Genomic DNA, 16,409 nt, shown 5'->3' with positions numbered 1-16,409 from the left:
ATAGGAAAACAGATCAATAGATGTATTACTCTGTCGGCCCGGCTGCCGTTCTGAAAATAAACTTAGGGTTGTTTTGATTTTATAAAAATAGAAACAATTTATTCGTACAGGCCACAAAAAGGAGAAGCAGACCAAAAAAAACCACAGACAATAAGTGGTGAAAACTGAAATGGTTCACAAAACTGTTCTCCATTATCCTGGAGAGTGAAAAACAGACAAGAGGGAATTTGGGCCACTTTGACACAGGAAGCATCGGCCTCCCCTCATCTGCAGCTAAAGAGTTCTCAGTCGTCCTTTTGACAAACATATTCATTGAATTCACTCTCTCAAAAGGCAAAGTCAAAACAGACAGATTGGTATGAAGTTGATAAACAAATAAATCTTCCCTAAATTTAACTTCATTGCCGCAAAAAGAAACATTTCTCACAGAGACATTGTAAAGGAAGTCAGGGGAATTAAAGGAGACTGTCCTCCACCCAAAAAACGGTAGGTTGTTTTCTTCAAGCAGCGTATTACGACCTATGTGGTCGTTTTAAAGACCGCAGTCCTCTAGTGGCTGTTATGTACACGGCAGCTAGAGGTCAGAGGTAGAAGTAACCAAAGACCTGGTAAGTCCGTCAAGTCCCTGTATTCCAATGGATTTGCATATATTCTGTAAAGTAATCATGCAGATTATCTGCCAGGTAACCCTAACCCTTGCCCTTACCTTTGCCTTTAAAAGGTCAAAGAACCAGGCATTGGTGAATAAAATAAAACTCCACAATACTCTGAGGTGAAAAGTATTATCAGGCGCTAATTTAGGAAACGATCGATTTGGTTGTATTCTACACATACGACATAGTTCGTCGTATGAGTTATTGAGTTAAAGACCCCTGACAGAAAACCTATGAGAGCGGTGAGACTGGACAGTGAGAAAGCATTTCTCCATCACCATCACCGTTCATCCAGAGGTGTTGGATGGTGTTGAGGTCAGAGCCCCATGCTGGCCAGTTCATTTCTCCTACACCAAACTGGGGGGAGAAACACATTTCTGTATGTGTAAACGTTTGGTTTGTACACTGGTGTCCACATACGTCTGGTAATGTTGGGTGAGTCATAAGCAATACAGTTGAAAACATTGTCCATGGCGGTGTATTGACATTTCAGTTTGTGCTCTTTGTGTTGTGTCCTGTTAAAAGTTGCAGGCTGGAGCTAACCTCGGGGCATTATAGGGACATGTGGTGGATCAATCACTTCAAACTGGAGTCCTAGTTTGCCACAGCATTGAAACAGTGTCAGCAACACTGCACAGAGGGGTCTTGCCTGTCTTCAAGGGGATGACAGTTGAGTCCCACTGTCCAACAAATGAATCTGCTCTTTTATGATGGCTTCACGCTGAAGCACACGAGACAAGGACCCTAGAAAGCATGTAAGTAAAACCTTTTTATCGCATTTTGACCTCCCATTTGAGGGACCGACTACTAAACTACTTTTCTTTATGCACCGACAGCTGAGAATAATGTGACAGAAGATGGGGGACTGGAACTTATTAGGGAGCATTTTAGAAGAGGTCCACATCCATTCCACCATCGTGGGGAAGATCTGGCTCACCATCCTCTTCATTTTCCGGATGCTTGTGCTCGGTGTTGCAGCGGAGGACGTCTGGGACGACGAGCAGAGTGAGTTTGTTTGCAACACAGAGCAACCGGGCTGCAAGAATGTCTGCTACGACCACGCTTTCCCCATCTCCCTCATCCGCTACTGGGTCCTTCAGATCATCTTCGTGTCCTCCCCGTCCCTGGTCTACATGGGCCATGCCTTATACCGTTTGAGGACCCTTGAGAAAGAGAGGCACAGGAAAAAAGCCTGCCTGAAAGCCGAGCTGGAGGGGAGAGACCCCATCCAGGAGGACCATAAGAGAATCGAGCGAGAGCTCAGGAAACTTGATGAACAGAAGAAAGTAAGGAAAGCTCCCCTCAGAGGCTCCTTGCTGCGCACATATGTTTTCCATATCTTGACTAGATCTGTGGTGGAGGTGGGTTTTATTATAGGACAGTGTGCTCTGTACGGCATCGGGCTTTCGCCTCTGTACAAATGCGAGAGGTTGCCTTGCCCCAACAGCGTTGACTGTTTTGTGTCCCGACCAACAGAGAAAAACATTTTCATGGTCTTCATGCTGGTTATCGCTGGAGTGTCTCTATTCCTCAACCTCCTGGAGATTTTCCATCTAGGGGTGAAGAAGATCAAACAAGGCTTGTACGGATACAAATATGGGGATGATGAAAGTGTGTGCAGGTCAAAGAAAAACTCCGTGGTGCAGCACGTTTGCGTGTTCACCAACTCCTCACCGCAGAGGATGATGCAGCTCACACAGATGACCTGCTCTGGTGTCTCCGATGCTGTCAGGGAGACTCTGCCTTTGAATTTACCCCCAGGGGCCTCTCAGAATCTGGAGCAGTCCAACAGTTCCCAGCAGCACCCTGCACAGATGTACCTGCCGAGCCAAGCCGACATCCAGGTCCTGCAGCAACTGGGGGCGTTGGAGCGGCGCTACACCCTGGAGAGCTGCAAACCCTCGTGTAGCAGTGATGAGTCGAACGGACGCCGCGGCTCGGGCCAGCCGCAGTACGCAGGCCCTCGGGCCACACTCATGGCCAGCCACATGGAGATCCCAGCAGCCCTGAAGACCACGCAGAGGAAGCAGAGCAGGGTGAGCGCTTGCAGGGAGTTCAGTGACACGAGTGATTCCCCGGAGAGCGACCACTACCCCACAGCCAGGAAGTGCAGTTTTATGTCCAGAGGAATGTCAGAAGGCATGCTGGCCACATCCGACAGCGCCAACTCGCACAGCGTTACAGATCTCGAGGCCCAGCACCTCAACCAGGGCGAGAGTCCCATGGTGACCCCGCCGCCTCCATCCAGTGGGAGGAGGATGTCCATGGTAAGAACAGACAATGATCACGCAGTCATGTTTTATCTGGAAGCAGTGTAGTCACTTTAAAGTGCCCATATCTTGGCCATGTACAGCTTCATTGGTTTGATATGGGGTCATATATACAAATATGCATTATTCGTCGCGCATGGCACACAACCCCTTCTTTTCACCCTCTTTTCTTCTTTCACCAGTTAAGCTTTTGGCCCCGCATCCTAAAAAGCCCAGTCTGCTCTGATTGGTCAACTGGCCCACTCATTTGGGATTGACCAACCACTTAGAGTGTGTGTTGGAAATGTCACGGCCCACACAGAGAGACGTCCCAATCAGCTGTAAACCCAGGAAGGGGAAAAACCTGAGAAGCATACTGTAGGCACTTGAGGTGTATATGATTTAAGGGGATCTATTGGCAGAAATGGAAAATAATAATCATAATGATGTTTTTCGTTAGTGTATGACTCCTTGAAACTAAGAATCACTGTGTTTTCTTTGCCCTTTATGTCAGGATCGGGTCCTCTTCCAAGGAGCCATGTTGCATTGCTGGGTTACAGTAGCCCATAGCAAAAAAAAACAAAAAACACAGGCGTTTCACAATTTTTACGTTGCCTGAGGGCCTGAGGGGATGAGGCGACGGGTATTCAGTTAGTTGTGATATGCAACTTGCCTGCTAGATTCCACTAAATCCTACTCATTGGCCCTTTAATCATTCTGAAAAGCTGTCTTTGTTTTTTGGAAGATTGAAAATGCTTGGCAAATTTTAAACATAGCCATTAAGTGAATACAATGACACATTGTTATCCATATGGCTGCCATCAGCTTGTTTCAGTGATGGTATGAGCTCTGCTCCCATGTTGATTGATTTTTCCATTTGGAATGGACGGCACATCCCCATCTGAAAAATGGAAAAGCTGCCTCAATGTCTCCTCATGGAAACTAACTACAGCACTTAGCATTTATTATAAATCATTTATGGTGCCCTTATGTTGCTAGACTAAACCAGCACATAGTAAATCTCTACATTTATTAAATCTGTTGTGATTTGATTTGAATGCAGTATGGAAAACTCATCACATTGAAAACAAATCATTCAGTTATTAAAGGAAGAAAGCTGAATAATTATCACCTATGACATTGTGAAAAACATACAAACAATGTGTATTATTGTCTTAATTTGTTCCTATTCAGGCATTTAAAATGTTGTACATCCTCTGCCCTCACTGGTTGACTGTTCCTGTGAGGAATCAATTTGGTGTTTGTGTCGTTTGGAGACGGGTCATGACATGAGTCCATTCAATTGAATTCAATATTATTTGATTAGCGTTAAATCCCAACATACATTATCTCGAGGCACTTTACATAGTGATATTGAGAACTCAAAATATTACTGAGAAACACAACAGTTCCCACAATGACGTGACATCTTACAAGCAAAAAGTCGTCACTTGTTGCCTACAGCAGGCTAGGCAATATTTGAAGCTTACAATCATACCCGCCTTTTTGTTTGTCTGCACAAATTTTTGCCGTAAAAAAATATTATTGTTTGTTATTTGTATCAGTTGTGCTTATAAACATGTTCCACCCCCAAGCCAATACATTTCAAGCAGAGAAACTGTCCCCACTTAAAGCCCTGAAGAAGCTAGGAAGCTGAGAATATGTAACATTATTTATGAAGCATTGCAGTGCCTGCAATTTGTTAAAACACCATTTGATTGGCTGGTGCCTGTGCTGCTGCTCTAAAAACGTAAGCTTTCTTTTCTTCTACCACAAGCCGTGCAAGCCAAGTGAAGCAGCAAAACCACAAGGCAGTTCAACAAGGGACGTCGTCACCCCACATACAAATTGAATATGCAGTGTTTCCGTTGAAGCCTCTGATGTGTATGTGAGAAATGGGTTTTTGTCTCTCACACTTTTTTTCCTTCTTTCTTTCTTTCAGAGCATGATTCTAGAGTTGTCTTCAATCATGAAGAAGTAAACGGCAAATTTTCATCCTGGGACCAAGCCAGAGGATAAGTTTAAAGAAGGGATAGACTGACCCTGATCATTAAAGGAGACATATTATGCTCATATTCACATTCATAATTATAATTTGGGTTATTACTTAAAAGGGTTTACATGCTCTAATGTTCAGAAAAAGCATCAGTTTCCTCAGACTGTCCATTCCTGTAGCTCATCTTCCCAGCCTCAATGCTTGGTTTTAGCTTCTGTCTCTTTAAGGCATCCCTCCCGATAAAGCACAGTCTGCTCTGATTGGCCAGCTGGCCCACTCTGCTGTGACTTGGTCAACCATAACAAGAAGGAAGTGTTGGCCTCCACTCCACTCTTGCTCTACCTGGCTTTATTTGGGGCATGCCAGACTGACCGCAATGCGTGTGTTATGCACTTTGTAACATTGTGATATCACGATCTTACAGATGTATTGGCTGGATTACTATTAAGGTGTTTCAGGAGCTTCAGGAGCCGTGAGGAGATTTAACATGTAACATTATAAAACACTAGAGGAAAGGGTAAAATCTGAAAAAGCATAATATGCATCCTTTGAGCAACTATCGTGTCTCTCGCCCTGCAACTGGGCATTTTCACAATATGTTAATACAGTACGTATTGTGCAGGAGCTTCAGGTTAAATTTGCTAACACAATTCCACAGACTAAAGATGCTTAATAATTTGCTTTAGGTTCCATACCAATGATATCTCCAACATCTTTTATGTAGACGACAGTTTGCAAGCCTCTAGTTTATAGAGACCATGAATCAAATATGAATCAAAATTCTATTTGCTCAATTTCTCAAGGCACATGGGACTGCTCATAAAATGAGGCCAAAAGTCTTGACAGAAGATTGTAATTACAGATTGTGCAATTGGTGACCACGAGAGGATGAAAGAATTCTCCAAACCAGTGTTTATGATTTATCATACTGAATGACCTGCAGAAAAAAAAGGCTCTTCAAATTGAACATGTTTTGACTGAGAGTCGCCTAATATTGTTTATGAATATATCTGACAAATTTGAGCTGTTATTGCAAATGTTTCTGGTGTCCTGTTCTTTTTTCTATTAAACACATTTTTCCTCTTTAGCAGGACTGAATTGTTTGTCCGAGTGGCATGTTGTTTTATTGTGGAGGGACTGGAATGCAGCATGAATTGAGTAAGGCATGAACATGGCCAACTCAGCCAGCTGATTGGTCTCTGTCCACAGCAAAATACAGTATCTCAATGGAGTCTCCGTCCAGATTGAAGTACATTTCTGCTGTGTGCCACATCTTGTGTAAGACGACACAAATGCAGCTATTTGAAAATGATTTATCCATTTGAATAAAATTTGATTTTGGGCCCCTCCACAAGACTGGATTTCAAGTTTTGTCAAAATGAAAGAGTATAGTTCCCCTCGTTTCTACAGCATGCTATTCTCTTTTTTAATTATTAATTTAGTCAATCTACAGACAATGTGGTCAGTTGGTTGAAAGATATACGATTTCACTCGGCCAAGATTAAATTCAATTAAGTAATTAAAAATCAATTATTGGAACCGACCAAAACTTTATCATGTTTTTGGAAAAAAAAAACCCAGGACAAAAAAAAAACAATCCTAAAACACTTGTGATATGCATGTTTCTTTATTTCATAAAGAGAAATGGTGTCTAGACAAAAAAGTCGTTTAGATAACACTAGCAATTGAAATTAATGAAAACTGGGTTTGCACAATACCGTATTTACAATGGTTATTAAGTCATTTTAATTAATCAGGGTCATGTAGCATTTAAAAATTATAAAGGTAAGAACTCTTAGTAGAGAATAAGCAAATAACAGCTATTTCGAATTGACAATATTAACACAAAACAGTCATCTAGAAAAATGAAAGAAAAAAACAACAACTTGAACTACAAGCTTAAGAGCTATTACATTAAAAATGATGCACCAAAATTGACTAATACAATAATCCATATAATCTGTGTAAAAAGCATGTAGAAAAAACACCTGATGCAGTTTGCTGATACAGTCATTGACCAGTTATGAGAGGTATGAAGGATTTCACAGGTAGATAAGTGTGAGAAAGTCCGCACTGGTGACTCAGGGATGGGGGCCCAGGCCCCTGCATACACTCACTTCACATGAATGTGAACTATGGCCTCTGCACGTTCTAAGGCAAATATCGGAGGTGCACTTGTATTCATGTAATGCTAACCCATCCCAAAAGTTGGATGAAAGACAAGGTGAGGAAACTCATTCTTTGTCTCTTTACACAACACCAAGAACCAGTTGAATTGAACCAAGTGATTTTTACATGGCAAAAATTGATCATACATGACATGACACCTATTTGTAAACATATTCCATTTTCATATTTTATCTTCAATGAGCTCAGCCTGCGCATTCAACCAGGGTACCAGATTTCTTTTCTCAGTAAAGTCGAGCAGTCTGTGAGAAAGGCATGATTTTGTTCATATTCTTTTATAGAACAACCTTTGGAGTTGAAAAGCCAGTGTTTGTTTCAGAGAAGCAGCAACAAAAAAACAACAACAACAAAGTTTAACGAAAAAGACAAATACACAGCAAAAAGTTAAGAGCATTAAATTACAGAGTTATTGCAACAGCAAAATTGTCCACTTGAATCAATCTGTTGTAATGGCTATGAACGAAAAGAATGTCTGGCCTGCACAAAGTAACCTGGAGGATTCCTCATATCTAAGTATCAAATGTATTTAATAAATTGAGGTGTTTTCCAAACTTGGAATTCATTCTGTTGCATCATTTCAAAGTTGCACTAATCAATTTATGTCTGTAAACAATGCAATGTGAGAATGTTACCTTCTAGCTGGTGAACATAGCAGCACATTTGGAAATTCAAGAGCCACATTCTCAGGAGCTGGTGGAAACCAAAACTGAGCTCAAAGGAGAGAGACTAAAAGACTTACAATCATCTAGTGGACACAAACATGACTGGTCCAGCTGGATGTGTAAATTAGCTAATGTGAATTGCTAACATTACTATCATCACCTCATATCAACTAACGGGGTGATAGATAGCATGCCAATGTTGTGGTTACAGCCATTTTCCCACTTATTGCCCTTAGTTTTGCTGCCATTTGCCAGAGTTTGAGATTTCTGCCAACACCACAATACAATGGAGGTGACTGGAAGTTTCGGTTTTGTTTGAGTTTCTACCGCCACTACCAAAGGCTACGGGAGTATCCAGAGGAGATACTTTTTTATTTAACATGAACGTAATCTTTCGGTGGCACCACAAATTGAAATTCCTGGTTTGCATTCGTATTAGAGTGGCGGAAAAAATCTCGAGAGACAGACATCCCCAGTCTCCAGGGTGTAAAACCAGACAAGAACAATGCAGATGGTGACATTGCTGACATTGACTCAGCCCACCATTGCAGCTGAGGATGGACGGAGTATTGCAGGTTCACGAAACAGTATCGGAGCATGCAGCAACACTCAAAGAGCTCAGAGGTCATGGTGCGAGCTTTTCTGCTAGGAGAGTGTGATTCGGAGGTGTCTGTTGGTTCCCCATTCGAAGGGGGTTTGTCACGTTGAACTTAACCAGAAGTCTTCATTGTGGTGAATTTGTTACAATATTTTACGTCACAAACTCCATGAATTCATTTTTCTCCAGGCAGAAAAAAAGAAAAAAGAAGAAGCACACAAAAATAGAGAATGTTTGCAGAGAAGAAGCTTCTGTAACAAAAATCCCTCCACTTCAACTTTTCTGGCTTTAACCCGGTGGAACGTCCAGATGGGTACATACTGTTCGGCTTCAGTTACGAGAACAAGAATGAAAAGAAAAGCAGTAAAACAGTTCAAAAATAAAACATAAAAGGGCTGAACAAACCACACCAGTCGACGAAGAATCACAATTGCTCCGTACCCAGACTGTGCCGTCACGCATGTACTGTGTGTGTGTGTATCATATGAATATGTGTGTACTGTGTGTGCATGTGTTCGTGCGTGTGCGGGACTATGTACGTTACAAAATAGAAACCAGTCCTTTAACAATTTTGAGAGACGGGTTCACAAAATACACTTAGAGTTACTCTGTCCGGCTGTACAAGAACAGTCTCACGGGTGAGATCATATTCTCGGCCAACGCTTTACAGTCTAACATTAACATTTACAGCAGTAAAAATCTGGGGTAAAACATAAAACTTATTTGATCCAAACGTTAAAGCCACAGTCCAAAATATATTTGGCAACAAAACGTTCACGTCGATTCTTCAGAAGTCAAATCAATTTTTTCTGTAGTTCAAAGAGGGTGCGGCTAATTGTTAGCTCCGTAGCACTCACATTTTACCTGCTATAAATAGCATATGGTGCTTTCTATCCATACGCTAAGATAAAATAGTAATGATTATTTTATCTCAGAATACAGTATTAGACAATCGAATTCTATTTCAATTAGAATAAAGACCCTTTTTTGATTTTAGCGAAGTAAATGGTGTTTATCAAAGTCGTTGCATGAAGCGCACAACACACGGTTTAGCTGGGTTAAGTTGCAGGTCGCCATTTTTAGCTAACAACATTTACACACGTTGGATCCATTTGTTGGAGTGTTTCGAATTACAGGCGTCATAGTCTGTGTCTTTTTTTCCCGCATGATCAAAATTGTTAAAATCACAAAAAGGGTTCGAATGGTGGCTAGCCCAGAGGTGACACTAGCACAAGATTTGAAATGAAGCTAACGGGAGCGCCATTTTGGATTGGGGCTTTAGGGAGCAATGAACAAACCTTCATATTCCAATTAAACTCCACCTTTGTACGAGAGCGTGGCCCTGCTTGTACTTGAAAGCCAGAGCCTCCAGTGAGAGTTGAGATATTTCAGCTTGTTTATATATATATATATATATATATATATATATATATATATATATATAATCTTAAAAAGCAGACCGCTCCAGAGGGAACTTGCGAGGCCAACAGAATCTGGACAAACTAACTAGGCTTACAGCTATAGGCGAGCATGCACGCACATCACAAAGTCGATGTTCAAAGAAATGCACAATGAGCGCAAACATGTTACTAATCTTATATGATTGTTGCTTAATCATTCTGACGACACATACACTGCTTTCACGTCAAATTAACTCTGAATTAGCTTATTCGAGTCCTAAAGAAATACAAATATACGGTGTGAACACTCTCACACGAAAAAAAACATTAGATTCCTCTTGTAATTTAAGTTTCAGATACGTCCTTCCTCATAGAGATTTTTCTTTTCACTGTATATTCACATAATCATATCAACATGATGTTTCCTCTTGAAGTGCCAATTTAAGTGCTCCAGTCTCAGACATTTCTGAGACAAAGACCCTCGTTGAAGTGCTAAATGGCCCCATGGCCAGAAACAAAGTGCCTGAATGAATTCGAATTTAACAGATTTTTGTCAAGAGGTAATATTATTCAGGATCAATTAGAAAAAGAAAAACAAAAAGTATCTGGCTGCACTTTTCCGCTGTCGAACGGCAACGCCGAAGAAACCCAACACATTGTCTGCGAGAGTGTACACAAATAGCATCTCTAAATACTGATAAGAAATAAGATTTACTCCAAAAAACACAAGGCGAAACTCTGTTTTTTTGTTTTTTTCACATTTAAAGAGGAGTCAAAGGTGGCGCGGAGCTGGCCTGAGCCGCGCATTACAACTGACACCTCGAATGTCTAACTTTTATACATGCATGGGGCGAAAGAATTTCTACACGTGTGTCGTCGCATTGTGTCTGTATGTGCTGTTGTGTGAGTGTCTACATGTGTATCAAGCTGATTTCCTGAGTATAAGAACACCCACCACGACGGGGAATATTCATTAGGCAGGACAGGAAACAGCAAAGCAAAGACCTTCCCTTAGCAAAAAGGTGCTTGATATAACCCCGGTGAAAAAGAAACATCTAAGCCTCTACCTGTACAAAATCACTGTTACAGTCGTCATGCTCCAGACTATATACATTTCTGCCAAACAAGCACTTGAAAGTCAGTCACTGTTACAACACCCAAATACAATGGTATTGCTGATGAGTGGGAAATAAAAAATAAGTCATTTAACCACCTGCAAAAACCTTTTTCGTTTTTCCTTTCAATTCAGTGCTGAGGAAGGCAAAGGAGGAATGTTTTCGGTCGCAGCCTGTACAAAGTTCTGTACAGAAATACAAATGTGAGACTCTTGAAGACGTTTTTTTGTTGTTGTTGTTGTTGTTGTTGTTGTTGTTGTTTTTTTTTGCATATGAACATTTTACAGTCTAACTGCATCGTAACTTCCTCGTGTACAGAGACTGTATTCTCATTTTTCATGAATTAGGTTGAACATTCAGAGGATTTTTTTTCTATTCCTGAGTTTGAATTGCTGTGACAAAAAGGGCCACTAAGATACAGTGAGAGAAGAAATTACAGAGAGAGAGAGAGAGAGAGTGGGCGAGACAGAGAGGAGGTAGAGAAGATTGATAAAAGACAGAGTGGGAAAAAAAGAGAAGGGGAAATGTGAGAGAGAAAGGCAGAAGCAGAGATGCCGTTGGTACACAGAGAGCGAAGGGAGCTGCTGTTTAGGTCCGATGAGGTTGAACTGTGAGCTGGGATGAGCGACACATGAAGAACACAAGAGTCTCCACTGCAGAGGTTGCTGTTGGGCCGAATGTAGCACCGTTGTAAAAGGTTTGGTGAGGAGTTCCCACTCTGTCGTGATAAGGAGAAAAATACCTGGAGAACAGTATTGCTGCTGTTAAGACAACTTTAGTGTCAACCGTTCAAAACTAGAAAAAAAAAGAAAAGAAAAGAAAAGACAAAAAAAAAACAGCACAAAAAGACATAAATACATAAAAAGCTTGTTTTTCAGTGAACACTGGGAGAGGCCGACATCTCAACAACCCCGACAGAGGGTTTGTCAGAAGGATAAAATTAAATAATAATAAAAAAATTTAAAAAACCCATAAACATCAAATACAACACAGACGACCACCACTAATGAGCACAGTCCTTCCTCGGCTGCTCGTCAGTTGTACATTTTTCAGTCATTTCCTGGCAAAAATCAACTGTTACCGTCTGGCTGGATTTTTCACTGGGCAGCCCTGACTTTGTGTACAAGCCGGCGTCTTGGCCGTTCATATCTCCGTCCGCCCCGTTCCTGACGGCCACGTCCGGCTCGCTCTCCGAGGGTCCGGGCGACCCCTGGGAGCTCGGTTCCGGCGTGGCCGAGCCCGAGTGGACCGTGAGGTCGATGCTGGTGGCGTTGGCGGCGGCGGCGGCGGGGCTCCGGGCCGGCTCGGCCTCGCACGCAGCATTGTTGCCGGCGGTGGAGTTGGCGGGCCGCAGCACCGGGCAGTAGTGGTGCAGAGACTGGACCTGCTCGGGGCTCAGCTGGACGTCCCGGCACACCTCCTGGGACAGGCAGGAGAAGTTCTCCCAGAGCTCACCCATGCACGCTTTCAGCTGGTTCCTCTCTGTCAGCAACTTCTCCTTCTCACACACCTGCGCGCGCGCACACACAGAACATGACTTACTTTAAAGTTGCAGTTTGTTTCAGTTGCATGCGTTTGGCATTAGGGTGGGTAGCAAATGACAAGTCATTTTGGATGCCGGTGTGTACGTGGGTGCAACGGATTTAGTCACATGCCTTAAAAATCGCGTTTTCTCCTTTAAATTCTCTTTCAGCAGATTTCAGGTTTTTCACCTATTCCACAGTGTCATACACATTGTGTATCATCTTTTCTGGGTGGCGGTGGATCACTAGGCAGAGCTTCTTACCAGAAGTATTATGGTTCGATCCCCGGCTCCACCAGTCTGTGTGCCTGAGTGACCTTGGGCGAGACACACTGGCTGAGCCTCCAGTGCATGAATGATGTGTGACAGAAAAAGCGCTGTACACAAAAGCACTGTATGACTGGGTAACTTGTACTGCAAAGCGCTTTGAGTGGCCGATGAGACTAGAAAAGCGCGACGGCTCGACAATATATTTCCATGCGCGCAATATTTCCCTAAATAGAAATATTTTTGGCATCTTGTTCATCATTGTATACATCTTTGCCCCAATGTCAACCCCACAGGCGCGGCATTTTTTTGCAACCTTTGGGATTTCCACTAAAGGTTATGATGAAATCCTGTGACTTTGAACAATGTTTTGCTGTACAGCGTGAGGCTCTGCTGTATGCGATTGAAGGAGTAAAATAATAGAAACATTACAATATGCTGAAAATGTGGTTATAATCTCACTATGCAAAGACAGCCTAGGTACATACGTTCACACATACATACAAAGCAGTATCAGTATCTGAAAATGTTGGAAGGTTTAATGTTTTCTTTGTGCATGAAATCAATATTATCATATAGTGTATGTCACAATGTCAATAAGACTTGATTTTGTTTATTTTTAGGCCAGAGGCTGCTGTCATTTGATGGGACTGGAGGATGTACTGTATGTAAGATATTGTTGCAGTTCAGACATCCTGCCACTAGAGGTCAACACAGCCCTAATCAACAAATTTTTTTTTTGATAAAGAATGTTATGAGGTGACCACATATCAGCTATAAGGTAAGAACTTGTTCACCTCCTCTTACATCGTAACTCTCTTGCTCACTGCACACAGTGGGAGCAGGCCTGTCCGTCAGTCCTGTGTGCCGCTGCTCATGTTTGAGTGGTGCTTTACGATAAAAGGTTTATTGTTATTATTAATATTTGTGGACGTTTAACAGACAGCTGTCCCATTTTCCAAGGCTGATACGACAATTCAGAGACTAGGCTAGTGGCCAGTTCACAGTCGGTGGTGGTGTTGGTGCTGGTGGTCAGCTTACCAGCTTTCTGATCTCGCACTCCAGGTTCATAATGCAGTCGAGCTTCCTCTTGCGGCAGCGCTGTGCCGCGATGCGGTTCTTGCTCCGCCGCCGCACGTCATGGATGAACTCGAGCTGCTCCGAGGTCAGTTTGTGCATTTTCACCAACATTTGGAAATCATTCCGTGGAAGATTTGTGATTTGATCAACGGGGAAGGGGAGCTTCACCTGGAAAAGGAAAAAAAGATCATGCGTTATCCAAAAGACAGACACAATTTATTTCATTACTCAGCAGCAGGTTTGGTGGATGTGCATTTCCGATATAGATAATGTAAAAAATATTAAGTTCATCTTTATCATGTATAGAGTCTGAAGTATGCCAATGTAATAATTATGGTGTTTGACAATGTTTGACCTATTAATCTGACTAATGTCGTTTGCAATAAATCCACACAGGCACATTTGGAATGGGCAAACATGTACTAATACATTTAAAAAAGAAAACCCAATTATGAATTAATTTGAGAATGTATTATTGATTTATTTAAGAAAATTTAATTCGCAAGCATACAGTCACATGGAAATGAAAAAAAAATGCAGATTTGAAGACCTTTGTAAAGCCAAGTTTGCGAAGCCATTGAAAAAGATGTCAGGCCCTGCAAACCCACGCTCTCGGATTTGTAATCCCTGCCCACAGATGTAAAACTGTGGGCACGGATAAGTAAACTGAGACTACAGATTTACATGTGTATTTCTTCTCAGATTTCCCCGGTGGAATAGAATCACCTCTGTCGGAGTATGCAGGGTTATTATAAAAACAAATCTGAAACGTACAGGAATTGCATTAGGTGGCCTTTACCACATCCAAAGGATTTTTGTGTTTGTCATGAGTGGTATGGCTGGAAGTGTGACATGCTCATGAATATACGTTTTTAAAATTTCAAAATTTCCCAAATTTCCTTTTGGAGAGAATCGTGATTCTCCAGTCCTCGTCTTGTTCGTTTCAGCAATGCAGTTGTCCACACCGGCAGCATAACAGCTCAAATGTCACCCCTGGGCGACTGTCAGAGTTGGTACGTACCTGGATTCCCATTGTGGGTGACATTAAAAAATACAGAATATTTTTTAATCATATTTTTTTCATTTTTGTGGCATACTTAAGACTCCATACTTATAAGACCCAGTCTTTTTTGATTAACAAGACAATCCTTTATTGATCCTCATGGCAGAAATTCAGGAGAGTAATCCACATCTACATTAAGAAAAAATAAAAACAACTGGTCTTTAAATTACATTTCCGGTGTGGTGTGTGATTTGACGAGGGAGATTAATGACGGATTATTGCTAAATTTACCAAGTACATACCGAGGAAATTTGGCCAGGTAGACGAATGTACAGTATCACCAGTGGCTACTTGCTGTGGGACCATTACTAGATTTGACCACAAGGTGGCGAAAGAGCACCACTCCAAATCCCTCATATTTAACATGTAGCACATTCTCAGGCAGAGGGGAAAAGGTGATCCAAGAAAAGAGTCCCTCTCCATCTGTCCTGGAAGAGTCCCTCTCCATCTGACCGACAAGTATGCCAGGATGGGGAGGGGGGGACGGGGACGGGGGACTTGTCAACCTGATCAAAATCAGCGTCAGGTGATTTTCTGGGGTCACTGATATCTGCAGCAGTCCTTACTGGCTGCAGAACAAAAGAATTAGTGCAATAAGCACAGCAGTGATTTGGCAAAGCAAACCAAAATGACAGAGCCAGATACACCTCCGCTCATATGAAAACCTGTAACGGCTGTGCGCATTTTTCCCTCCTCTTTTTCTCAGTTTGGAGAGCAACGACAACAAGTCGGCGTCTCCCCCTGAGGTGATGGCAAACCCTGCGATGAGCACATCACAGGCAGATCCACCCCAGCGGTATCTGTGTGCACCAGGGAGCTGTGGCTTCAGGCAGCAAGGGGGGGGGGGGGGCAGCGGAGGCATAACAAAGAGCCAGAGGAAGACAGCCGGAGAGCTTGGCAGGGATGAGAGGAGCTGCAGCGCTCTCGTTCTCCTCTCCCTTTCCCTTTCCCGCCCCGTGGCTGCCTCCGTGGAGCGCAGGAAGAACAAAGCCAAACAAAGGAGGAAGGAGAGGGTGGTGGGGGGGGGGGGGGAAGGGGCAAGGGAAGCGACTCCGCTCCCAATGTACCTGGCCGCTGATGCGGGGCCAGATGCTCCCCGGAGGCCGTTAGGCGCTCCGAAAGGAATGCAGGCGGAGGCTGCGGCAGAGGCAGCCCAGCTCTGGTTTTTCCACACTGGTACACAGAGGTGGCGGAGGTGGCACCTGGTGTAAGTGCCGCAACTCGGGGGAGATAAAGCAAGGTGCAAGGCGTATCAAGACGTCAGTCTGTCTCCGAAGGGGGAGATAGCTCGAGTTTCCTCGTTAGAAATGCAGCCCTCTGAGCCGCCGGGAGCCCCTCCTTCTCACCCCGGCTCCGCATCCGCATGCAGACGCGTGAATAAGTAATGGCCCGAGCTTTCAAGGGGGCCCGCGGCGGGCTCTCGCTGCTCTGCCAGGCCGTGACAACTCCCGTCGCCTCAAAGAGAGGCGACGGGAGGGCCATGAAGCCGTCAGTGCGAGCCCGTCGGCTCCGTGCGGCGCGCAACGATCTCGGCGCTTGCGCGCGGCGCACTTGCGCAGCCGATGGAGACGCGCGGGCTCTGTCCGAACCAGCCGAGGGGGGGGGACGCCGCGACCT

The 16,409-nt window shown here is 43.3% G+C and overlaps 2 protein-coding genes across 5 annotated transcripts in view; one reads left to right on the top strand and one right to left on the bottom strand.

Moving 5' to 3' along the window:
• The first annotated feature begins 1,271 nt into the window (after window positions 1–1,271).
• On the top strand, window positions 1,272–5,948 carry gja10b (gap junction protein alpha 10 b). The gene is made up of 2 exons (XM_035618403.2): window positions 1,272–2,920; window positions 4,845–5,948. Exons 1-2 carry the CDS (start codon window positions 1,511–1,513, stop codon window positions 4,881–4,883), a joined length of 1,449 nt encoding a protein of 482 aa, XP_035474296.1. The 5' UTR covers window positions 1,272–1,510; the 3' UTR covers window positions 4,884–5,948.
• A 561-nt stretch (window positions 5,949–6,509) lies between these two features.
• Window positions 6,510–16,409, bottom strand: part of bach2b (BTB and CNC homology 1, basic leucine zipper transcription factor 2b) — a 91,542-nt gene continuing 81,642 nt past the window's right edge. For all 4 annotated transcript variants that reach the window (XM_035616651.2, XM_035616649.2, XM_035616650.2 and 1 more), the window contains exons 4-5: window positions 13,691–13,897; window positions 6,510–12,370 (exon numbers count right to left, since the gene is read on the bottom strand). In XM_035616651.2, coding sequence (XP_035472544.2) covers window positions 11,864–12,370; window positions 13,691–13,897 — 714 coding nt within the window. In that variant the 3' untranslated portion in view covers window positions 6,510–11,863. The remainder of the gene's footprint in view (window positions 12,371–13,690; window positions 13,898–16,409) is intronic.

Source organism: Scophthalmus maximus, chromosome 18 (assembly GCF_022379125.1).
Source record: "Scophthalmus maximus strain ysfricsl-2021 chromosome 18, ASM2237912v1, whole genome shotgun sequence".
NCBI classification, from domain to species: domain Eukaryota; kingdom Metazoa; phylum Chordata; class Actinopteri; order Pleuronectiformes; family Scophthalmidae; genus Scophthalmus; species Scophthalmus maximus.
Note: the sequence above shows the minus strand (reverse complement) of the source record. Positions and strands in the feature narration are given on the sequence as shown.